The sequence below is a fragment of the Toxotes jaculatrix genome, chromosome 17, assembly GCF_017976425.1.
Source record: "Toxotes jaculatrix isolate fToxJac2 chromosome 17, fToxJac2.pri, whole genome shotgun sequence".
Taxonomy (NCBI): Eukaryota; Metazoa; Chordata; class Actinopteri; family Toxotidae; genus Toxotes; species Toxotes jaculatrix.
In genome coordinates, this window is record NC_054410.1 from 10,626,188 (window position 1) to 10,651,392 (window position 25,205).

The 25,205-nt window shown below is 36.7% G+C and overlaps 2 protein-coding genes and 4 non-coding genes across 6 annotated transcripts; all 6 read right to left on the reverse strand.

Annotated features, from left to right (window-relative positions):
* Positions 1-19,286: 19,286 nt before the first annotated feature.
* rpl13a (ribosomal protein L13a) lies at positions 19,287-22,773 on the reverse strand. Its single transcript, XM_041061294.1, has 8 exons — positions 22,758-22,773; positions 22,219-22,310; positions 21,471-21,543; positions 21,113-21,178; positions 20,783-20,884; positions 20,253-20,338; positions 19,979-20,038; positions 19,287-19,530 (listed from the first exon to the last, which is right to left on the reverse strand). Exons 1-8 carry the CDS (start codon positions 22,771-22,773, stop codon positions 19,321-19,323), a joined length of 705 nt encoding a protein of 234 aa, XP_040917228.1. The 3' UTR covers positions 19,287-19,320.
* Positions 19,750-19,825, reverse strand: LOC121197838. The gene has a single exon (XR_005896290.1). It is a non-coding gene; the product is annotated as a small nucleolar RNA SNORD50 (small nucleolar RNA).
* LOC121197839 lies at positions 20,443-20,519 on the reverse strand. Its single transcript, XR_005896291.1, has one exon. It is a non-coding gene; the product is annotated as a small nucleolar RNA SNORD50 (small nucleolar RNA).
* Positions 20,973-21,053, reverse strand: LOC121197836. The gene has a single exon (XR_005896288.1). It is a non-coding gene; the product is annotated as a small nucleolar RNA Z195/SNORD33/SNORD32 family (small nucleolar RNA).
* On the reverse strand, positions 21,244-21,325 carry LOC121197834. Its single transcript, XR_005896286.1, has one exon. It is a non-coding gene; the product is annotated as a small nucleolar RNA Z195/SNORD33/SNORD32 family (small nucleolar RNA).
* Positions 22,774-23,432: 659 nt separating the features above from the next.
* atp5if1b (ATP synthase inhibitory factor subunit 1b) lies at positions 23,433-24,849 on the reverse strand. Its single transcript, XM_041060806.1, has 3 exons — positions 24,694-24,849; positions 23,927-24,039; positions 23,433-23,727 (listed from the first exon to the last, which is right to left on the reverse strand). Exons 1-3 carry the CDS (start codon positions 24,760-24,762, stop codon positions 23,586-23,588), a joined length of 324 nt encoding a protein of 107 aa, XP_040916740.1. The 5' UTR covers positions 24,763-24,849; the 3' UTR covers positions 23,433-23,585.
* Between the last annotated feature and the right edge of the window lie 356 nt (positions 24,850-25,205).

Sequence of the window (25,205 nt, forward strand, 5' to 3'; positions counted from 1 at the left end):
AAAACGCCTTACTATACTATGACGTTTTTTATGACTTTTTGAGGTCAAAAATTTTTTTGACTTTTTTTGCCCGAAAAAAACGCCTTACTATACTATGACGTTTTTTATGACTTTTTGAGGTCAAAAATTTTTTTGACTTTTTTTGGCCGAAAAAAACGCCTTACTATACTATGACGTTTTTTATGACATTTTGAGGTCAAACATTTTTTTGACTTTTTTTGCCCGAAAAAAACGCCTTACTATACTATGACGTTTTTTATGACTTTTTGAGGTCAAAAAATTTTTTGACGTTTTTTTGCTGATTTTGACGCCTTACTATACTATGACGTTTTTTATGACTTTTTGAGGTCAAAAAAATGTTTGACTTTTTTTGCCCGAAAAAAACGCCTTACTATACTATGACGTTTTTTATGACTTTTTGAGGTCAAAAAAATGTTTGACTTTTTTTGCCCGAAAAAAACGCCTTACTATACTATGACGTTTTTCATGACTTTTTGAGGTCAAAAAATTTTTTGACTTTTTTTTGCCGAATTTGACGCCATACTATACTATGACGTTTTTTATGACTTTTTGAGGTCAAAAATTTTTTTGACTTTTTCTTGCCGATTTTGATGCCTTACTATACTATGACGTTTTTTATGACTTTTTGAGGTCAAAAATTTTTTTGACGTTTTTTTGCTGATTTTGACGCCTTACTATACTATGACGTTTTTTATGACTTTTTGAGGTCAAAAAAATGCTTGACTTTTTTTGCCCGAAAAAAACGCCTTACTATACTATGACGTTTTTTATGACTTTTTGAGGTCAAAAAAATGTTTGACTTTTTTTGCCCGAAAAAAACGCCTTACTATACTATGACGTTTTTCATGACTTTTTGAGGTCAAAAAATTTTTTGACTTTTTTTTGCCGAATTTGACGCCATACTATACTATGACGTTTTTTATGACTTTTTGAGGTCAAAAATTTTTTTGACTTTTTCTTGCCGATTTTGACGCCTTACTATACTATGACGTTTTTTATGACTTTTTGAGGTCAAAAATTTTTTTGACGTTTTTTTGCTGATTTTGACGCCTTACTATACTATGACGTTTTTTATGACTTTTTGAGGTCAAAAAAATGCTTGACTTTTTTTGCCCGAAAAAAACGCCTTACTATACTATGACGTTTTTTATGACTTTTTGAGGTCAAAAAAATGTTTGACTTTTTTTGCCCGAAAAAAACGCCTTACTATACTATGACGTTTTTTATGACTTTTTGAGGTCAAACATTTTTTTGACTTTTTTTGCCCGAAAAAAACGCCTTACTATACTATGACGTTTTTTATGACTTTTTGAGGTCAAACATTTTTTTGACTTTTTCTTGCCGATTTTGACGCCTTACTATACTATGACGTTTTTTATGACTTTTTGAGGTCAAAAATTTTTTTGACTTTTTTTGCCCGAAAAAAACGCCTTACTATACTATGACGTTTTTTATGACTTTTTGAGGTCAAAAATTTTTTTGACTTTTTTTGCCCGAAAAAAACGCCTTACTATACTATGACGTTTTTTATGACTTTTTGAGGTCAAAAAAATGTTTGACTTTTTTTGCCCGAAAAAAACGCCTTACTATACTATGATGTTTTTTATGACTTTTTGAGGTCAAAAAAAATTTTGACTTTTTTTGCCCGAAAGAAACGCCTTACTATACTATGACGTTTTTTATGACATTTTGAGGTCAAACATTTTTTTGACTTTTTTTGCCCGAAAAAAACGCCTTACTATACTATGACATTTTTTATGACTTTTTGAGGTCAAAAATTTTTTTGACTTTTTTTGCCCGAAAAAAACGCCTTACTATACTATGACGTTTTTTATGACTTTTTGAGGTCAAAAAAAATTTTGACTTTTTTTGCCCGAAAAAAACGCCTTACTATACTATGACGTTTTTTATGACTTTTTGAGGTCAAAATTTTTTTTGACTTTTTCTTGCCGATTTTGACGCCTTACTATACTATGACGTTTTTTATGACTTTTTGAGGTCAAAAATTTTTTTGACTTTTTTTGCCTGAAAAAAACACCTTACTATACTATGACGTTTTTTATGACTTTTTGAGGTCAAAAATTTTTTTGACTTTTTTTGCCCGAAAAAAACGCCTTACTATACTATGACGTTTTTTATGACTTTTCGAGGTCAAAAAAAATTTTGACTTTTTTTGCCCGAAAAAAACGCCTTACTATGAGGTTTTTTATGACTTTTTGAGGTCAAAAAAATGTTTGACTTTTTTTGCCCGAAAAAAACGCCTTACTATACTATGACGTTTTTTATGACATTTTGAGGTCAAAAATTTTTTTGACTTTTTTTGCCCGAAAAAAACGCCTTACTATACTATGACGTTTTTTATGACTTTTTGAGGTCAAAAAAATTTTTGACTTTTTTTTGCCGATTTTGACGCCATACTATACTATGACGTTTTTTATGACATTTTGAGGTCAAAAATTTTTTTGACTTTTTTTGCCCGAAAAAAACGCCTTACTATACTATGACGTTTTTTATGACATTTTGAGGTCAAATTTTTTTTTGACTTTTTTTGCCCGAAAAAAACGCCTTACTATACTATGACGTTTTTATGACTTTTTGAGGTCAAAAAAATTTTTGACTTTTTTTGCCCGAAAAAAACGCCTTACTATACTATGACGTTTTTTATGACATTTTGAGGTCAAACATTTTTTTGACTTTTTTTGCCCGAAAAAAACGCCTTACTATACTATGACGTTTTTTATGACTTTTTGAGGTCAAAAAATTTTTTGACGTTTTTTTGCTGATTTTGACGCCTTACTATACTATGACGTTTTTTATGACTTTTTGAGGTCAAAAAAATGTTTGACTTTTTTTGCCCGAAAAAAACGCCTTACTATACTATGACGTTTTTTATGACTTTTTGAGGTCAAAAAAATGTTTGACTTTTTTTGCCCGAAAAAAACGCCTTACTATACTATGACGTTTTTCATGACTTTTTGAGGTCAAAAAATTGTTTGACTTTTTTTTGCCGAATTTGACGCCATACTATACTATGACGTTTTTTATGACTTTTTGAGGTCAAAAAATTTTTTGACTTTTTCTTGCCGATTTTGACGCCTTACTATACTATGACGTTTTTTATGACTTTTTGAGGTCAAAAATTTTTTTGACGTTTTTTTGCTGATTTTGACGCCTTACTATACTATGACGTTTTTTATGACTTTTTGAGGTCAAAAAAATGCTTGACTTTTTTTGCCCGAAAAAAACGCCTTACTATACTATGACGTTTTTTATGACTTTTTGAGGTCAAAAAAATGTTTGACTTTTTTTGCCCGAAAAAAACGCCTTACTATACTATGACGTTTTTCATGACTTTTTGAGGTCAAAAAATTTTTTGACTTTTTTTTGCCGATTTTGACGCCATACTATACTATGACGTTTTTTATGACTTTTTGAGGTCAAAAATTTTTTTGACTTTTTTTGCCCGAAAAAAACGCCTTACTATACTATGACGTTTTTTATGACTTTTTGAGGTCAAAAAAAATTTTGACTTTTTTTGCCCGAAAAAAACGCCTTACTATACTATGACGTTTTTTATGACTTTTTGAGGTCAAAAATTTTTTTGACTTTTTCTTGCCGATTTTGACGCCTTACTATACTATGACGTTTTTTATGACTTTTTGAGGTCAAAAAAATCTTTGCCTTTTTTTTGCAGATTTTGACGCCTTACTATACTACGACGTTTTTTATGACTTTTTGAGCTCAAAAAAATCTTTGACTTTTTTTGCCCGAAAAAAACGCCTTACTATACTATGACGTTTTTTATGACTTTTTGAGGTCAAAATTTTTTTTGACTTTTTTTGCCCAAAAAAAAACGCCTTACTATACTATGACGTTTTTTATGACTTTTTGAGGTCAAAAAAATTTTTGACATTTTTTGCCCGAAAAAAACGCCTTACTATACTATGACGTTTTTTATGACTTTTTGAGGTCAAAAAAATTTTTGACTTTTTTTTGCCGATTTTGACGCCATACTATACTATGACGTTTTTTATGACTTTTTGAGGTCAAAAAAATTTTTGACTATTTTTGCCTGAAAAATACGCCTTACTATACTATGACGTTTTTTATGACTTTTTGAGGTCAAAAAAATTTTTGACTTTTTTTTGCCGATTTTGACGCCATACTATACTATGACGTTTTTTATGACTTTTTGAGGTCAAAATTTTTTTTGACTTTTTCTTGCCGATTTTGACGCCTTACTATACTATGACGTTTTTTATGACTTTTTGAGGTCAAAAAAATCTTTGACTTTTTTTTGCAGATTTTGACGCCTTACTATACTATGACGTTTTTTATGACTTTTTGAGCTCAAAAAAATCTTTGACTTTTTTTGCCCGAAAAAAACGCCTTACTATACTATGACGTTTTTTATGACTTTTTGAGGTCAAAAAAAATTTTGACTTTTTTTGCCCGAAAAAAACGCCTTACTATACTGTGACGTTTTTTATGACTTTTTGAGGTCAAAAATTTTTTTGACTTTTTTTGCCCGAAAAAAACGCCTTACTATACTATGACGTTTTTTATGACATTTTGAGGTCAAATTTTTTTTTGACTATTCTTGCCTGAAAAATACGCCTTACTATACTATGACGTTTTTTATGACTTTTTGAGGTCAAAAATTTTTTTGACTTTTTTTGCCCGAAAAAAACGCCTTACTATACTATGACGTTTTTTATGACATTTTGAGGTCAAAAAAATCTTTGACTTTTTTTTGCCGATTTTGACGCCTTACTATACTATGACGTTTTTTATGACTTTTTGAGGTCAAAAAAATCTTTGACTTTTTTTGCCCGAAAAAAACGCCTTACTATACTATGACGTTTTTTATGACTTTTTGAGGTCAAAACATTTTTTTGACTTTTTTTTGCCCGAAAAAAAAACGCCTTACTATACTATGACGTTTTTTATGACTTTTTGAGGTCAAAAATTTTTTTGACTTTTTTTGCCCGAAAAAAACGCCTTACTATACTATGACGTTTTTTATGACTTTTTGAGGTCAAAAAAATTTGTGACTTTTTTTTGCCGATTTTGACGCCTTACTATACTATGACGTTTTTTTATGACTTTTTGAGGTCAAAAAATGTTTTGACTTTTTTTGCCCGAAAAGAACGCCTTACTATACTATGACGTTTTTTATGACTTTTTGAGGTCAAAACATTTTTTTGACTTTTTTTTGCCCGAAAAAAAAACGCCTTAATATACTATGACGTTTTTTATGACTTTTTGAGGTCAAAAAATTTTTTGAATTTTTTTGCCCGAAAAAAACGCCTTACTATACTATGACGTTTTTTATGACATTTTGAGGTCAAAAAAAATTTTGACTTTTTTTGCCCGAAAAAAACGCCTTACTATACTATGACGTTTTTTATGACATTTTGAGGTCAAAAAAAATTTTGACTTTTTTTTCCCGAAAAAAACGCCTTACTATACTATGACGTTTTTTATGACATTTTGAGGTCAAAAAAATTTTTGACTTTTTTTGCCCGAAAAAAACGCCTTACTATACTATGACGTTTTTTATGACTTTTTGAGGTCAAAAATTTTTTTGACTTTTTTTGGCATATTTTGACGCCTTACTATACTATGACGTTTTTTATGACATTTTGAGGTCAAAAAAAATTTTGACTTTTTTTGGCCGATTTTGACGCCTTACTATACTATGAACTTTTTTATGACATTTTAAGGTCCTACGAAAATATGACTTTTTTTGGCATATTTTGAACCCTTGCTATACTATGACGTTTTTTATGACATTTTGAGGTTAAAAAAAATGTTGACTTCTTTTGGCCGATTTTGACGCCTTACTATACTATGATGTTTTTTATGACATTTTGAGGTCAAAAAATTTTTTGACTTTTTTTGTCCGATTTTGACGCCTTACTATAATATGTCATTTTTTATGACTTTTTGAGGTCAAAAAAATGTTTGACTTTTTTTGGCCGATTTTGACGCCTCACCATACTATGATGTTTTTAATGACATTTTGAGGTCAAAAAAATTTTTGACTTTTTTGTCATATTTTGATGCCTTACTATACTATGACATTTTTTATGACATTTTAAGGTCTTACTAAAATATGACTTTTTTTGGCATATTTTGAACCCTTACGGCCCTATGACATTTTTTATTACATTTTGAAATTACTTGTTTGACACTTTCCGTGCAACCGAGTTCTGTAGCGCCCCCTAGAGTGTGAAAATATTCCAAGTAAGACCCATTGACTTTAAATTTGGTACACCGATGCACCACATCCATACGAGAAAAAGGTTTCCCGGAGGAAAGTTCTACGATGTACAGGAAGTCTGCCATTTTTGAAAAATGCCACCATTCTGTGTTTCGCACAGCTTGTACTTTAACAAACTCGTCCTTGGAGAATTTTCCGATCATGCTGAAAATTGCTCTGTTTGCTGTTAAGACCTTCATGACTAAAAGTTGTGAAAAGCTTCGGTCTGGGTTACACGGTCTGGCCGTGGCGCCCGCCACGATATTGACCCTTCGCCAACACACAGGAAATGGATGTATTTGTGCCTGTATCTCCCACATACTTCATCCAATGTGGATCAAACTTTATAGTCATGTTGATCATGTGATTCAGAACAGATTGATGTACTGATATCAATGTACACAAATAGGGCCAACTACTGGGAAACAGGAAATTATTAACTAGGAAATATGTTTATTTTTCATGTAGTTATGTGTATTTTTCATGTAGTTCACTGGAAAGCAGACCAGATGAAGAGAGAAAAACTGATCAGCATACAAAAGAGAACACTGTGACATGCTCATATTATGCTACACACATACAGCACCTACTGGGGAAGAAGACATGTCTTTTGTACATGTGTCTGCCTTTGTATATCTGGAGAGCAGATGAGATTAGGGCTGTTGGAAAGAAGAGAAGATAGTGGAGGCATTGGTGCAGTTGAGCTCCTTTTACTTGGAGCCATAAATGTCTATTTATGTCAGTGTGCCATGTGAGCTATATAATGGAAACACATTCTACATAGATGTGTTAACATGGAGTTGTCATGACAAGCTGTGTAGATTTAGGATTTCGTGTGGATCTTACATCATCAATCTATTAGCAGGGCACTGCAGGGAATTGAACCCCACCCTAGTGTACTAGGTGTACCATAACCAGTGCCTTTTGCTTTTTGAAGTGATGTAAAGGTAAAGCAAAACCTATATTTCAACAGCATTTCTTAAATATTGTGTCATCAACATATCTAGTTAGAATGAGATATGGCAATCGTGGAAATGATGTTGTAACGTAGGAAAGAAAACCTTACTTTGAATAATTTATATGACATATATATAGGTGTTACTGCTATAGAATCAAAGCATGGATTTATGACATGTAATCTATAATGTGTTATGTATTTTTGCGTTATGTCTGTGGGTAAGTGGTGATGTACATGATTGTATATGATTTGAAATAGTTCTTAATTGTTGAGAAAGTAGAGAAAGCAAAGGATTTGGACATGTAAAGAGCACACAAACACAGTAGAAATGTAGAAAATGCACCAGAGCTCTGTTGTGCTCAAGCAATAAAAACAAAGTACATATAAAAATATAAGTTCAGAATAACAGGTAAAAAAGACTGCAACATATTTCTTATCTGCATCATATCTCAACTACACCAAAGCTAGAACTGTTTAAATGTGTTTTAATAACACCTGTGTACATCAGCAAGCCACAACCATTGTAAAATTGCTTTTAATCACTAAAACATTCTCAACCTCCATCCACAAACTCTAACCAACACTAAGGTGATTTACAAATAACACACTGTCCATAAAACCAAATTACATGTTTTATCTGCACAGATAATTCATCTTACAATGCAGATCAACATTTGTACTGCCAAAATAAACCCCATCTCACCAAAAACCAACACACTACACAAATTATACAAAGCTTTAACTATTACCAGATCATCCACATGGCAAAAATGTCTACCTAAATTCACCTTGTTGTTTTATACACACTTTGGCAGAATTCCCAAAACAAAAGGGGGTGTGGCCACAGACATCATTCATCAATCCTAAGACACCACTGAACCAAATAACTTGTCCCACTCAACTAAAGTCCCACCTCCCTACATTTAATCATGAAATGTGTATGGTTAAAATACAAATTACACAATGCTTGGAAAAACAACGTCTAACTTTTAACAACAGGCTCCATTAACCTGCTTCATCAACATCTCTCAAACTGAACACTGACTGTGTGATTTATCCTCTGACAAACTTCATGATACTTTTTCTTAACATGTGCATCTTCATATATATATATCCACAAACACCAGGATATATTTAACCAAGGACATCCTGGTCTTTTTAACATGTGGCTGAAAATAACACCATTGAAACACAAACTCTAAACAACACTAAAGTAATTTACAAATAACACACTGTCCATTAAACCAAATCACATGTTTGCTCTGTACAGATAATCAGGATGACCTTCACACTCTCAACTCATTTATATGCTCATATGATGATACACTCATAGCGCCCCCTGCTGGGAGGGGGCCATGTCTTTTCTGTTGCAGTATACTGCTGTGCTTCTCTGGAGAGAAGAGCATGAGAGAGGAGAGGACATAGGAAGACTCTTGTGCATGGCTGTGCTGGCTGCAACTCCCACGGCTCACAAGGGGTGCAAGGGCCAGTCCATTGCTGCTTGCAGCTTTAATTCATCTTGTATTTTAGTGTACATCTGCCACGAAACCTCAAAATGATCTAGCCAAAATGGAAGGAACTGAAGATGTGGTGATTGACAAGAGAGAGTCATCTGCATACAACAGTACATTGTACAATCAAGTCCCTCAACTTACTCCTCATGCCCAACTCTGTCACAAGGAAATAAGAAAAAGTAATAGAAAAATTAGCAGCAATGTACATTGTACAAATGTAGGAAGGAAGGATTGAATGTATTGAAATCAGAGGATATAATGCATGGCAACACTTTTTCACAGAATTTTGAACTGTCTTCTTTGATAAGGAGATATATTGTCAATTTTTGCATTATATTTACAAATTATCATGTTTCTTGAATCACTGTTCAAAATGTGTCACACTTTCACACCTTTAAAGCCAGTTCAGGAAATGTGAAAATGAGGATGTGCTTAAGGTGTGAAAACCAACAGCAAGCATTTGTTCACTAAAAGATTCAGCACATTAAAAGACAGATGGTCAAACATTTAGTATTGTGATAGTGGGACAGGGGGACTTTAAACACACAAAGTAAACAGTCTCTTTCACAGGATCCAGACAGCATAAATCACACTGACAAATAACTAGATGTCAATTTTAACAGTATTTTATAATAAAGACACTTAAAGCAAAAACACTGTCAGCAAAGGGCAACAATGGCTGGGCTTTTTTATTCATGACTAGTAGATAGAGAAAAGGTTACACTGTTTTTTTAAACAGATTCAGCTGAACTTAACCAAACTCCACTAACCCCAACGCAACTCAAATTAAACTGAATTCTTTATTGATCCACTGGGAAAACAAGTTTTGCCAAACAAGAACATGGAAAACAATGTCTACACCTAGCGTTTCCCTAATTAGCTGTCCATCAAAGGATGAAGAGCAAAGGAAATGAAAGAAAGAAACCATGTCAGGTTGCTTGTTTTGTGTAAAACAAACATTTTGACTCAGCGTCTCTTTTCACTGTGCATATGCAAAGCAACCTCTTCTGCTCCACCAAAACAGAGCGCAGCATAATATAAAAGCTGTCAGAAAGTTTCAACATAACAAAGTTTATGTTTCAAAATTAATGTTTTTTCTTTCTTTTTTTTTCCAAATATTCCTCACAGCTGAACTCACTGCCCTCCTCTCAAACAATGCAGATTGGTTTAGAGAGCTCTGGCCCGCAGTGCAGCATCCCTTAGGCAATTTAGGGTTCGGTGTCTTGCTTCAGATCATTTTCGTTATGATGTTGTTCACTGCAGATGCAATACCACCCACATTGTAGACCTTCCTGTCAGTGACAGAAATCAACAGTTTTTCGTGCTTTTGCAAAATTGTGCCAAATGAAAACAACAAAATGATAATTAAAACCAGAAGTTTTGATAAAGAAAATACCTTTGGCCCCATAAAAGGCCACTGTGCAACAGGATTCATATAACAGCTAGCAAAAGCAAACCACTGTTTTAAACAGCAAGACTCCACAGAGTCCACAGGCATACCAGCAGCTCTGTGAGGCTGTACTCTGTGAGCACTGCAGTGCTTTGAGCTAAGTGCTAAACATTAGTATGCTAGCATGCACAAAATGACATGCTGATGCTTAACAGGTATAATGTTTATTAAGTTCAGCATCTGAGTTTTGTGGGTTAAAATGCCAACATTTGCTAATTAGAACAGGGTGTTCAAAGTCCTGCACACTTACCTTTTTTTATCTCCTTTGTTCTTCAGGGGGACTCTTCCAGTGGGCTGGAAGAGTCCACCCATTTGGAAAACAGCTGCGGAAATAAAAACAAAAAACAATAATTTATAAACAGTTTGTTAACATTTAGAACAGCAGACCACATGGAAAAAAACCTTCAGTATTTAATAATGTACTACAGACATTACTACTATAGAAAATGTGAAAATAAACACAATTAAACCATCTCTAAATCATTCATATATTATTTCATTAACCATTATAGCTATTACTTACAGCAGAAAATCTATTGCAAAAAGTGCCTTATGTGGAAGTGGTACCAGATTTATTTCTATTTTAAACCATGCATTCCAAATTATGTATTCACAAAACAGACACAGCACTGGACATCAGTTGGACATCAGTAATATGATGTGTATTCATGCTAGGAACGAGCCAGAGGATCATTCATTAAAGGACAGCCTGCAGTGCTCTTGCTTTTAACCCACCAGTACTATGAAGTCAAGGACAACATTTCAGTCCATTGTAGATTATCCTCAGGTCAGTGCAAAGGCCCATGTTGTCCTTGCTTTAACAGTATATGATCAAAAGAGCAGTTCTGCGATGTGGGTTCTGTATGTGGTTTTTACAAAGTTGTACAGCGAACACAGATATTACACCCCAGTGTAAAACAGAATCATTTTTTCTAAACGTTAAATCATTAGGAAGAAGTAAAAGTGAGGGTGAAAAAACACGGAATAAGGGGAAAAAATGTACAAAGAGAACTGTACTGAGAGGTAAAGTAGTAGACCTTGAAGGCTGTCGCAAGACAAGTCCTGTGCTTATTGGAGAATTGATTAATGGAGCTATAGTGAGAACATGGAAAAAGCAGAGGGTCCCCTTTGACTGCGTTGCACTACACACTGGCAATAGAGACACTTTCTTACTTACTGGCTGGTACAACCATCAGTGATTGTCAAGGAGAGGCTTAAATATGACTGGAGATGACTCCGTACACCGTGTTACAGGAGAGAAAATCAATACCGCATGTACAACTCAGTGAGTTTGATTACTGCTTATCATGATTTCGGGAGCGCTCTTTCAATCCCCCTCATTTGTTCCTGGATTTTATGTTCCTACTTCTTATAAACGAGGAAAAACATACTGGAAAACATACTTTCATACAATTTTTCTCCAGCTCGCAGGTGGGTATATGTGGGAGTACAGCGTCTTGCTCCGAGTACAAGGAGACACCGCTGTTCTCGAACACACCAGGTTGAAAGCCTCATTAGAGATGTTCATCACTGTCTGGGGTTTTTATGGATGCAAACGTCCGTCTTTCTCACTCTCTGCCTCTGTATGTGCCTTCTAAGACGCCCTGACAAGCTTTATCCGGTGAGCAGAAACAAAACACAGTTGGTTTGCAGCCTGAAGTCTGTTAAACTGTTCTCATTAAACTGCAAAGGCCCAGCAAAAGCTCTTGCTGCTTTGTTTGGTTTGTGTCTCTTCTCCTCAGTATCTAATCTAATTAAAACCTTGTTAAGGTTTTGAATACAGATACACTTCAATGACTGGTAGGATTCTTTTAAAATACCTTAAATAGTTAGAAAGATCTTTTTAGAAATCAGTCTGCTTGTTTTCATCAGCAATGTTTAGCCTTCTGGGCCCCAATATATGCCAGTCAAAATGTATAATATATAAGCCACATACACTATATTCAACATCAAAACCTGCAAACAGTTCTGCAAATAATTTATCAACAGTTTGCTGCCAGGATCCATCACACACTCAGGATGTCGTGCAAATTACATGCTTCAAATGATGTTGATCTTTTTAGGGATTGAGCTTCTTTCTGTTCCAGCTTTCAAAATAAGTCTCACTCTTAATACTCAGCATAAGGATGGTATAGACTGATGTCAACACAGAACCATTTGAAGCCCCTATCAAAACCAGCGGACACAGAAATGAGCTCAGCTTGGGTAGAAAACAGATGGCTGGAAGTTATGAAGAAAATCTTTATATAGTATTTTCTGTGGCTTATCATGACCCCAGTGAGCAGGGATTTTATAGAAAGAGCTGGCACTGGGATTGTCTGCGCTCCAGCGTGCTTTTGCAGCAGTGGATAACCAGTACACTCAGGGGGATTCCTGCATTGACAGATTTCTTTAGAGCGGTTCCATATCTTGCTCATTTTATTCCCAAGTGTGCACAAGTATGTTAAATAGTTGGGGAGTAGGAGGAGATGAATGCATGTTTGTGCTTGTTTATCCCAGAAATTTCAAGAATGTTTACACAAGGCCCACGAACAGAGTGTACCACCTGAAAATACTGTGTGTGCGGGAATTTTAATCCTGTGTTTTTGTCTGCAGAAACTTTCACTTTAACTTTGGTTCTTTCTCAATAAGTCAAAACATATTCGTTTGAAATTTGTCATCTGAAATCAACTTCCTCACAGGCATCACAGGTAATTCCACACAAGCAAAACAGTCACCTCAAAACTGTAACAACAGAAAAACAATTTATAATCTGACAGTTCACATTGCGGGGCTGAGATTGTAGACCATTAGAGAGGGAATTTGTTCTGGATGAGCTCCATCAGCCGGGGTGGTTCGTGCGTGTTTGTGTCTGCGCTCAGAGGTGAATGGATGCATCTGAAGCCTTAATGGTTTACGTGCTGTGCTGCTGAGTGGTCTGCTGTGCAATAAGACAGACACATACCTAAGTACTTGTTCAAATGCCAGTTTTAAAGCCCCGTTCATGCTGATAGAGGCTGAAAAAGGCAGCAGAAAAGCCTTCTAAATGCCTCTGGCAAAAGCATTAACTCCACATGAAATGCATTTATTTCACATAGCTCTGGGGTAAATGCCTTCTCATTTGAAGATCAACCATTTAAGGTGGTGTTTTACAGCATATACCAGGATATTTAGTTTAACGTCTCAGTTCTTTTAGATATAACACATGTACTGCCTTTGTGTTTGCAGTTACATACAATGCCCTGTAAATGCACCATCAAGAATTGAAATGCAGCAACTGTTCAATATTCCTTAGAAACCAATACTGAAAATAGCTTCTGTCCATCACCTTTGATAATCCTGCACAGTTACTGCTCTTTACCATCCTGTGCAAACTCAGGCTGCATAATCAATGGAGCTGCAGAGCATCTCGTGAGTGCAGAAAAATCAATGATGCCAAATTATGAGGGAAGCATGCAGAAACAGTTTAGGCCTCTTTCTCCTTTTTTTCTTGTAACAATATTGCTGAACTAACAAAGGGCATGTTTTGTACCTATTGTATTTTCATTTATTCTCTTCTCATTAATGATCTTGTCTCCTCTCTTCGTCGGTACAGGGCTCGCTTTCAACTGAGTTGTACATCATAGACTTTTGTCTTTGGTCTTGCCTCGTTGTGTGACATTCGGTTTTGTGTGTGGCAGTGAAACGGAGGTTGAACTTTTTGGAGTGATTTGATATGGCTAAAACTGGGTCACTACAAAGTGACCTCAAAAAAACATTTGGCTTTTTTGTGTTCTTCCCTTTAAAGGAGCTGATTGATTTCCTGCTGCTTTGCTTATACATGCTGTATATTTATGTAAGATCACTTTGCATTTTTTTTTCTGTTGCCGCTCTTTTAATTATTGATAGAGAAGGTTAAAGCTGCCCTTGTGACTTTTTGGGATCTATATTCTTTCCTGGAGTATACCCCCCCCCATTGATTATGAATATAAGGTTAAGTGATAGATCTATTCAAGGAAATAATGTGTGCATTTTTAATCATGCTCCTCAAAGGTCAACTCTTTGGTTCACACTGTAATAAAAAGCAAAAAAAAACCCTCAAAAACCTCATTGAAAAGAGATCTCTTTGTCATGGAAACGCAGCGACAAGAGTGTAGAATTGGCGTGTATAAGCAAAAGAAAAACTGGTTTTCTTCATGTTTTCACATGTTTTACCAGAAAAAAGAAGTGCTGGGTCGACCATCTGCAGTTACTGAAGGGTTTTATCTTGTTCAAGGACACTTTGGTGTGCACACTTTGGTGTGCACACATGTTGGCTGTCACAATGGATGAAAATGTAACCTCTTGCAAAGTCTCCCTCAACTTTGTGTCATGAGCTCATGTGAACGTGCGTGTTCTTGCGTCAAAGGTGCTTCATTACAAAGGAGTCAATAAAGGTTTCTGTATCTCAGGTTCTGCATCCAATTTGTGACTCTGCGAGCCCAATAGCAATCTCTCACCGCCGCCGCCTCTCTAGTCTGAGTTTTACAGCTGCTCTTGTCTGTAAATGGATATAATGACTTCAGTGTGACTGAGTGAATTGAATTGCGCCACTGTCATTCTAAATCATTTCAATTACACTCAGAGGTCACAGAATATAAACAAGGCATGGATAGACCCTACTGCAGCTCATGTTTATACAAATGTATCACAGGGCTGCACACACATACATAATGTAAAAAGGTTTTTTGAAAGGTACTTATGACGTATGATCAACGGCTTTGTGTGGGCTGAAAAATGTGTTTGTGTATATTGCTGTGATAAGCAAGCTCCATCTTCATGTGCACTTTCCTTGTATTTACATATATTATGGAAGAATGATTCTCAGACTGGAGTACTCGCACCCCAGGTACCTCTGCAGCTGCCAACAGGCATGTGAGCAGAAAAGTCTAAACAGCTGGCTAAAAGTGAAAATGGTTGAAATAAACAGCAAAACGTATGGATGTGATGGAAATGTAATAGACTCTTTGGACGTCTGTCTTTTTTGCCTATAGATCACATCATCAAGGCTAAAAATGAAAGAATGACAAAGGGCTATGCCTCAGTGACCCTTACGGATAATTCTAGGTCTCTTTCTCTGTGGAAAAGCAGAACGGGGCATTCAGTGTACATCAATAGCCTGAATTAGTTGTATGGATTTTCAAAATGCAATTCTGAGCAGACAAATGAAAACTATTAATGTGTGTGTAGCGGCCAATCTACCTGTGGAAAAATAGTATGACCTGCATCCAATTCTTGCGGCAGTTTTGTTGTATAAAGGTTACTGATTTATGGATTCTTGTGCTTTATTTCTCAGTCAGGTTCATGTGTTTCTGATCTTCCTTTTAAGTACAATATGGTTGACCAAACTCAAACTCTTTCTTTTTCTCTTGCCCCTTATCTATTTCTTACTCGCTCAAAGCCCGTCTTTGAGACAGAATAAATTTGTTCCTATTCAAGGGTGACAGGAAAAACTTCACACTAACTGTTCAAAGAGGGAGGGAGGTCATCTGTGGCACTTCTGTATAGACCCACATACCAAAATTTAGCAAGTTTTCATCAGGAATAAATTAGAAATGTTACTCAAACTGTGCACCCTGATGTGGCCCCATTTGCTAATCTGATTTTAAAGCTATCTTTGGTTCAATAATGACTCAACAGCATAAGCTTGAGACAGACTAAGTAGAAATGAGACATTACTGAAACATCAAATGAAAGCTTAAGAAACTAATCAGCTCATGCTGGCGTGTTGGAAAGCCTTCTTATCGTTCTCATTACTCACACGCTGTGCATCCTGAATGTACACCGTGATAAAACAGGAGATATAAGATGACTGTGGTAAAATCTTTCAGGTACTTCACTACAACAAGACCAGCCAGACCAGCCAAGACTGGTGGTGACACTGCACATCAGTAACTAGCTTCTTCTGAAGGACTGGTCAATTGCCATCACCACATCACACCCATGAAAGAGCGACAACAAATGCTAGCTAGAGGAGCTGCTGATGACTTAAAGGGATTTGAAATAACGTGAAAGAAAAGAGGCATATATTTGGATCAGTGCTAACATTAGCAGGCTCGGCTAAGTAGCTTCCACTTTCCCACTGAGTTACAAACTGCACGAGCCTCCCAAGTACTGAATGAACTGAAAACGGGACAGATCACTAACAGCTCACACTGTTAAAATGCCTTATATCAATATTCATAGACTATACGGAATAATCTGCTCTGATCTGTTAGCATGCCACAGAATTTACATGTATCCATGAAACACCACCTATCAATGTGTCAAAAAAACAATTAAATCCTCTATTTTTAAAATGGAAAAGTATAAACTATGGTTGCAATGCCATTACAGTTCATATTCCCCGATACAAAAAGTGTAGATAATTCAAATTTCCATTCAACTTTAAATCTCATCCATTTCTAAAAGAGCACGTTATAGCACAGATGAGCACTCCCATTCTGAAACTGAACTCCAAAACACCAGCCAGCTGAAGGAGGAAGAGGAGGAGGAGGAGGAGGAGGAGGAGGAGGAGGAGGAGGAGGAGGATGTCTATAATTGCTGAAGCCCATAATAGGCTGAGCCTGCAGGAGCAGTTTCAGACAATCATGGTCTTTTCAATCTGTCTCAGATGGTGTGATTAGAGAGTGATCTACTGCAGGCAGCATCATCCTAAAATCTCATTTTTGGAGCCGTCACAGTGATTTCTCCATCTGTTTGCTGGAGACACGACATGCCTCCTTAACACAGGTAGACAGGCGTCAGATTGGCCTCCCGCTTGATCTTCGGTAGACCCTACTTATAGGGAGGACATATGTGTTTGGAGGGCATGTATATCTATGACACATAGAAAGAGGGAAGAGACAAACATAGGAAGCATGGGATGTCCTGGCAGCTTTTGGTATTAACGAGAAATTCTCCATACACCATATGCTTTAATCAGGAAGATATCCAATGTTTCGCCTCAGTTGGAGTCACTCAAAATGAGAAATGCCATATGACACAAACACAATGCCCACACATGCGTAACAAATCACTTTTAGACACTGCATGATGCTGAAAGGAAATGTTGAGGCTGTTGCGTGAAGAGGTGTTTTGAAGGATGTCCTTCAGGATTCATCTCAGTATCAGCATCCAACTACAGCAAATAGGAGCTACAAGGTGACTCTGAAGCTGTCATGTTCTAGTATATTTGAAAAGATTCCCCCCTACATATGGCCTATTATGCAAAAATGAGATTAAGAGGAAAGAGTGAAAAGTGAGACAGAGGAGGCAAACTCAGAATGCAGATTACTAAAAAAGAAGTCATAACTAATTGGCACAGCATACGGTGAGGAGGGTTTATAAGACTCAGGAGATAAACAGGCAGATTATCCCAACAAGTATTTTTATGCACAAAAAAATCAGATTCTCTAAATTACGTTTTGTTCAGTAGTTTAGCAGCACAATGAAACAATAACGCTGCTGTATACCCAAGAAGTTATTATACCCATTGTCGTATACATGCTTATTAGTCTTTTTGGGTTGTGACTCCTTTAAATGAAGCAGTATCTACCATACTTGCGATCCCATGCTGTGAATTGATGATTATTTTTGATTTCACCTCCAAAAAATCTGATAACAAAGTTCTGTATGGCATGATTAATTCCTAAGCAGAATTTGCCGGAAATCCTTTAAACTATATTATTGTACAGGTAGTTAAACACTTTGATGAGCAGCTTATAAAGATTACTTAAGCAGGGTTATTAAATTATTTGACACACATTTGATCAACTAATCAAATAATATGAAGATTTGAAAAAAAAAATCATGTAACATCGCTCTTCAATTTTGCTCTTTGATCATCAGATTCTGAGGCATCGATCATTACTTTCATCCTGAGTTCAAACCTTCAGTGATGAGGCCTTAAGGATGCTCTGTCAATCACTTTGAACAGTGTTTCTGCAGATTGTCCCACATGAAGTTCAGTATAGCACTGCCCTCTGCTGGTAGAAAGCTCAAAATAGAGTAAAAAAAACAACACTTGAGGTGTGATTTTTCCTAAAAATCCTCCATCCGTCCTGTTACTAATAAAATTGCAACAAATTGATATTAGTGAATGTCTCATTGGTGCAACTACAATCTTATCAACTGTCTTCTGTATGTCCAAGTCCTGACTGCGATATGTGAAGAGTTAAAATTACCTAAAATACTCGTACAATACTATTCTCATGTTTAACTACAGCTATAGCAGATGGTGAAACAAATGGAAAACCGAATGGCACAGATGGTGAACACTAAGGGGGAAAGCATCCAGCTGACTCAAAGATCTAATTTTTTGTGACTTTGATATTTATTCAATATTTTTACATCCTCTAAATGTCAAAGCTGGATTTTAAAGCACAGCAGCTTGTAGACTTAAGAAATCACCATAGATTAATTTTTGAAAAATGTGTATTAAACCACCTCGTGCCAGAAACAATCATGTTCTTCACGCTTTTCTTCCTTCACACTTTTCATAATGTTTCAGTCAAGCTTCTGAAGCACAAGTCCCTCTAAACTATTTTTTTAGTTTGAAAGCAGGAAATTTAAATATTCTATTCAGGGGTTTGTTGCAAATTCACATTTTTCTGTAATGGAACATAATTCATGGTGCTACTCCAATTACACACCTGACCAGTTGTAGAGCTGCCCGGTTAGCTCAGTTGGTAGCGCACGAGACTCTCTCTCAGGGTCATGGGTTTGAGCCCCCCTCTGGACACCACCTCACATGGGCTCACCACCTGTAGGAGGTGCCGCAGGACTTCGGTGCATTGTGGACTGGGCGGGAGTCGGCCCTGCGACCTGGAGCTGGAACCAGATAAGCGGCGGTTGATGACATGACCAGCTGTAGAAACAAAAGCACAGAACGACCTAAGTGCTGCAGGGTCTGAGAAGTAATGGCATACATTAGCTGCAGTAGGATACTACATTAGGAGCATTCAAACATTAACATCTGATGGATAGAAAACTTATAATAAATATTAAATACTAGCATGTGTGTCACTGCAAATAACCATTTCAGAGACAGTGCAGATTTCAGTCATGAGAAATAAAGAAAAAGCCAACACACTTTCTATAAACATTTATTTATCTTTATTGGCCAGAGATCAGCTCAAACAAGGACTCCATATTGTTTCAGAACGTCTGTGTATTTTGCGATTTTTCCCTCAACGTTCTTCTCTGCTTGCTTGGTCAGTTTGATCACTGTCTTTTTCTTGGCGTAGCGGAGCTTGGCCTTCTCCTTTCTCTTCTCCTCCAGGGTGGCTGTGATAGCCTGGTACTTCCAGCCAACCTCATGAGCCAGACGCCCAAGAAGGGCGAACTATGGGGGAAAGAAAAAATAAAATTTCACAAAATTGGCAAAAAAGCAAACTCAATCACATAATGTTTATACCACCACCAGCTAAAAATAAAGTCTAAAAACCACTACAGCAGTTGGATTATGGTGATTTTGCACTTTAATTATACTGACATTGTATTTAACATGTTAATGAGTTTTTGGTTTACGGCTTCAACTTCAGGCACAACTCGTCTCTGACTCAACTCAGAAATCAGATCCGTAAAGTTTGTCTCATCAATAGATGATCAGTTTCGGGATAAAGAGCTCATCAGTGTCAAGTAAGAACTGTTGTGGCAGGTGAATTGAAGCACTGAGATTCAAGTTCTTCCGTGTTAACAAATATTCCAGCAGGTAAGCTATACAATTTAAGTCAGAAATGTGATCCTCAAATCTCATTTAGTCTGCCCTTGATCAAATAAGCGAGGCTCACCTTGCGAGTGGGCTTCAGACGCACAATCTTAAGAGCAGCTGGGACAACCATGCGCTTCCTCTGTGGAACAAAATTCACAATCAGATAAAGAAGAAAACAGTATGTCTAAACGCTGATAGAGCAGCGTGTCTCAGACGTTATTTCTTTTCAACTTTAGTCTTCAAACAAGGTAGGTAAGGTTTTAAAAATGGCATCACAGACAGCAGATTTTAAACCATATGTATGGGCCACACAGAATATGATGCAGCCCTTGGTTGTTAACCGAGATGATCACCTTGTCATAGGGTGGAGGGATACCATCAAACACCTTCAGCCTCTCCAGAGCAGCCTGGCCTCTCTTGGTTTTGTGGGGCAGCATGCCTGGTTAGCAGAGAGAAAATTTTAAGTGATGTACACTGTCAAATAGCAAACCTTGCAGCTAGATCAAATGTTTGTTTGTCCAAGCACAAATCTCCACTCCACTCGACTCAGCAATCAGATCCGTGTAAGTTTGTTTCATCAATAGATGATCAGTTTCGGGATAAAGAGCTCATCACTGTCGAGTAAGAAACAACTTGTGCTGGGACAAATGCACGCAAACATTAAACTTAACAATAAGTCAACTCTTAACTACAGTCTGCATGTGACTTCTTAAACCTACTGCATGTCCCACACGCAGCACACACTCCTATAAGCATATTTACTTTACTTGAACTGAGCTCAACAAATTTTTCTTTCTTTCACAGTAAACGTATCTGTTATTATTGAAATAATTTCATGTTCTGGTGAGAAGTTTTTGTATCCAGAGTTGTGTCTCATTTTCACCTCTGACTGTCCTCCAGAAGATCCTGCTGGGAGCTCTGAAGTGGTACGGTCCACGAGAGGGGTTGGTGTTCATCCTCTTACGCAGGAAAGCCAGGTACTTCACTGTAGAGAGGAACATGATACAGACACACTTTTAAGCAAGTTACAAAGACACTGAGCAGTGATAACCATTACTTCAGTTTGTAATGCTGATGTCTCAGATGGTAGTGCATGTAAGGTAATCTCATGGTCATTCAAACTCGAATAATTGTGGTAAAACATCACTGACAACAAGCATGTGAAAAAAAGGCACAATGAAAACAGCTGAATGGCAAAAGACACCCTACTTACGCTTGTTGCGGTAGAAGTTGCCAGAGATGTTGATGCCTTCACATCTCACCACCACCACTTTGTGTCCTAAAAAAGATGAAGGTGTTTAGAACTCCAAATAAAAATCCAACTATGTTAATAATCGTTTGCATCCCGTCTCAGATGGTAGTGCATGTGAGTTTTCTCATGGTCGTTAAACTCAAGCAAAAGAGATAATAAATCATCATTGACAGATTGAGGCAACACAGCAGCTTCACACTCAATGTGCTTTTCAGTATTTGAATCTTGATGTGACTACAAGACACAGCTTTAGCAGTATTGCAGCTATCAACCAACAATTAGACATTAGACCACAAATTCTTACTTAAGTAAAACTTACCCAGCAGAACCTGTTTAGCCACAAGGGCAGCAAGCCGGCCGAGTAGATGGCCCCTGCCATCAAGCAGCAGAACCTGCAGGTTTAAAACACAGAAAAAGAATACTGCTGTTATAGCACTGACAGGAATTAGCTTGCTGATAGCGTTAGCTAAATCAGAGGAGTACCACACGTTTTAGTCAGCACCTTCTCTGACAGGTCACACTTTAACAAGACTACTAACTTTAACAAAAACTGCACATTTAAAATCATCACTGCTCTTTAGAAACATTTATCGAGACGCATCGCTGCCACGAGCCTTATTATATCTGGCACATGGCCATTCATAACTCACCGGTTAAGCTATAGCGTTAGCTTAGCTTTAACGTCAACGCACGCTGACACGTTAACGATAACTCCGATGAGCTTTAAAGCATGGCATCCTCGTGTAAAAAAAACAATAGCCACCTGTAGTTACATTACATTTGTAAATGCACCACTCTGATTTCGACATAACCAGGGAACAAGCTAAAACCAGCAAGCTAACAGCACTGACTCGTTAGGGAAGCTGCCATGATGAAGGCATGTCCGATGAGCTACGGCTAGCAATCTCAAACGTTTTAAAACCCCGTCTTAAAAGAAACATCGAGCAAAACGACGATTACACGAAACGCTCCCGTAGTAATAGCCAGCACTTTAAAGGTAAAAAACAAGACTTCTATCGCATTAAAAAGCAAAAAGAATAAATGATAATTCCGCAGCTGATGCCCACCTTATTGAACCGGTCCGCCATGATGTGCGAAAAGAAAGACACACGGGGTTGCTCGTGGTAAAAGGCACGGGCAGGCGGAAGTGACGCAATTTATATTTCTCGCGGGATGTGTACTTTTTTTTTTTCCTTCTTTAAAGGATGTCAAGATTTATTGTAAATGTGATTATTATAAAGGGAAATCTATTCATAAGAGTCGTTATGCTAGAGGATTTAAGTTTAGAATTCAATCTACCTTTATTTTATTTTATTTTATTTTATTTTATTTTATTTTATTTTATTTTATTGTATGCATTAATTATATTTTAATTTATTTTCAGTGTCATTGTCCTTTCAACTTAAATAAAGTTGCTGTTGGACAAGAAGTTTAGTTTAGTGTCTAGTAACATTACAGCATTTTTTTTTTATTTCTAATAAGTTGATACCCTCCTTATTCACAGTTGAGAATTTACTTTCCTCCTAGTGCATTTAATAACCTGTAATTTTAAAGTGAATTTAATTTAGAATGGGCCCTTTGTGGTAATGTAGTGTCAACTGCTTACCATCCTTAATTGTCATTCTGTCCACACATCAGATCATGTAAGTACAATGCACACTGGAACTGTAGTTTTGTCTGATTTATTTAGTTTAGAAAACTATTGCATGTGACCTCTGTTCAGCTTCAAGGCTGGATTACCATCCAGGGAAAATAACCAGCTACCTCAGGGGTATTCACTGCTTGTCAGTTGATTCATGGTCCTGTGGTGTATTTTATAGGATATATAGAGCCACGTGATGCACAATCACATACTCACCAAATGCATTTAAACCCAGCGGCTGTGTGTTGATTTTACATGGTGTGTTTTTCTTAATAAATCTGCATTTAATTATCACAAGCATACAGTCAATAGGAGCCCACAGCTAATTTTTGCCCCAGATATATAAAAGTTACTTTGGCAATTAATTAATAATCAGAATTATTACATTTTCTGTTGATCAACTAACTGCAACAGCACTAAAAAATAGAGCTACCAATGACATTACATTACAAATTTATTTATACAGCACACAAGAAGATAAGTTGATGTCGCCATATGAAGCATTAAAGTGTTTAGGTTTTTCCACTTCAGCTTTTTACCTGCATCATACAGCATACTGACCTACTACAAAACAGGGGATAAGGTTAAAGAAGATGTACAACTTAGGTCACAGCATGCCATGGAAACAATAATCATTTCATGAATGGCTTTAATAACTTTCAAGCATTTACAGAACAATCACCCACACATTCACTGGCCCAGTGACAGAGCATGCGACAATCCCAAGTAATTATTAAAGGTGTCTGACTGGTTGAGAAAACAGGAACTTTTCTTTTTTTAGGAAGGTTTCACTTAGTCGTCGTGTTTCAGCTTTCTGATCTTTCCCTTGTGGCGGTCAATCTCACGCTGAAGACGTTCAATCTCCTTTTTGTGGTGCTCAATTTCCTCCTGGTGGTGCTGCTTCAACGCAGCCAGCTGCTCCTGCTCCTTACGCCTTACGTGCAGATGGACAGATATGGCAGCAGGTGACAAGAGAGAAGAGAAAGGACAAACAGGGAGAAAACAGAAGAAGGGAACACAAAATGGATAGCGAGAAAAATATGGTGATGTGCGAGTTTAGTAAGTCAGTAAAGCTATGAGTACAGCCAACTCTCTGTTCAGATTTGGTTGCTGGAAAAGAAAGAAATACATACTTGAAGTACATCTCCTCCTCAGCAGCCTGCTTTTTCCCCATGGCTCCTCCTGCTTCTCTGATGGACCCTCCACCTCCACCACCTTTTCCTGCACCTTTCCCCAGCTCACCCAGCTGAGCAATCCAAAGAGAAAATGTTTAGTATAAACATTCAGCAACAAATTAGAGTCCTGTTCCGGCTTAACTTTGCAGACATTTCTTTAAGGGACAGGGGCTTCAAATTACACAGCTTCAAAGTTAATATCTCTCTTAGGTTTTCTTCACAAGATGTATCCATGTGATATTAAGAAAGTTGGACCCTGTGAAAACCAGGCTATTCTGAAGGTCAAGATTCAGTTTATTTCACAAAGGAGGGGAAAGGGCTCCTTTGTTTGCCAGCTGATAATAGAAACAGAGGAATTTGGAACAGACTAGAAACTGTGCAAAAACAATGCAACCAAGACCTCAGAACAAACCAGTTCATACTTTAGAGCTGTATACTTTAGAGCTTCGATTAAAATGGGTTGACAAGCAACTGCTGATATTTTATTTAGATTTATTTAATTTATCCTCATTGTGGTAAATCCACCTGATCAATGCCCTAAAACTGCATTACTACAAAATTCCTCTGACCTATAAACATGTCATCAACAGTTGTTTATGTACATGCCAATAAGGGAAATTTCAGATAGGAAAAAACAATTCATATTAAATGATACACACGGCAGTATAACCGTTACAAAAGGCTGTGTTTTAATCAAGTAATGTGTTTACAGGACGGATATTTACCTGGTCCGATGACATTCTCAGCTGTGAGCTAATAAAACTCCTGATGTTAGGCCTCAAAAACCTCGCCATGTTTGACTCCTACATGAAATAACAGAACTGACACTGACAGCGAGGCTTGTCCTTGTCCACAAATACACACCACAGGACGGCGCCATTTTTAGTACGGCAGGGGTGGCGACACGAGCATCACGTTGGTCTCGAGAGAAACGGTGTTAAATAAGAAAATAAGTGTTTATATATTTTTACACCACGTTGCCAAATTTGACTTTATACAGATAACAAGTGACGTAATATAATGTGAAGAAAAACACCGTGTCCCTTTTTCGTAATGGTATGGTCTGAAATATGGCCAGCGTGTTTCCGTACGTTCTTTACGGAGCAGTTAACTTTACGTTGATATTGGACGTTTAATTATTTTTTAAATGTATTATTAATACCAAAGATTTTTTAACTCGTAGGTTTAATCAGAATATTAGCCAAATACTATATAAATACATAATAATTATCCGGTA

Coding starts and splice junctions, on each gene's coding strand:
- rpl13a (XM_041061294.1), bottom strand. Junction 21,179..21,470: donor GGCTAAACAGGTTCTGCTGG/GTAAGTTTTACT, acceptor CATCTTTTTTAG/GACACAAAGTGGTGGTGGTG. Junction 20,885..21,112: donor CAACTTCTACCGCAACAAGC/GTAAGTAGGGTG, acceptor TCCTCTCTACAG/TGAAGTACCTGGCTTTCCTG.
- atp5if1b (XM_041060806.1), bottom strand. CDS start 24,762: ATGGCGAGGTTTTTGAGGCCTAACATCAGGAGTTTTATTAGCTCACAG. Junction 24,040..24,693: donor TGAGAATGTCATCGGACCAG/GTAAATATCCGT, acceptor TGGATTGCTCAG/CTGGGTGAGCTGGGGAAAGG. Junction 23,728..23,926: donor GAGGAGGAGATGTACTTCAA/GTATGTATTTCT, acceptor TCTGCACGTAAG/GCGTAAGGAGCAGGAGCAGC.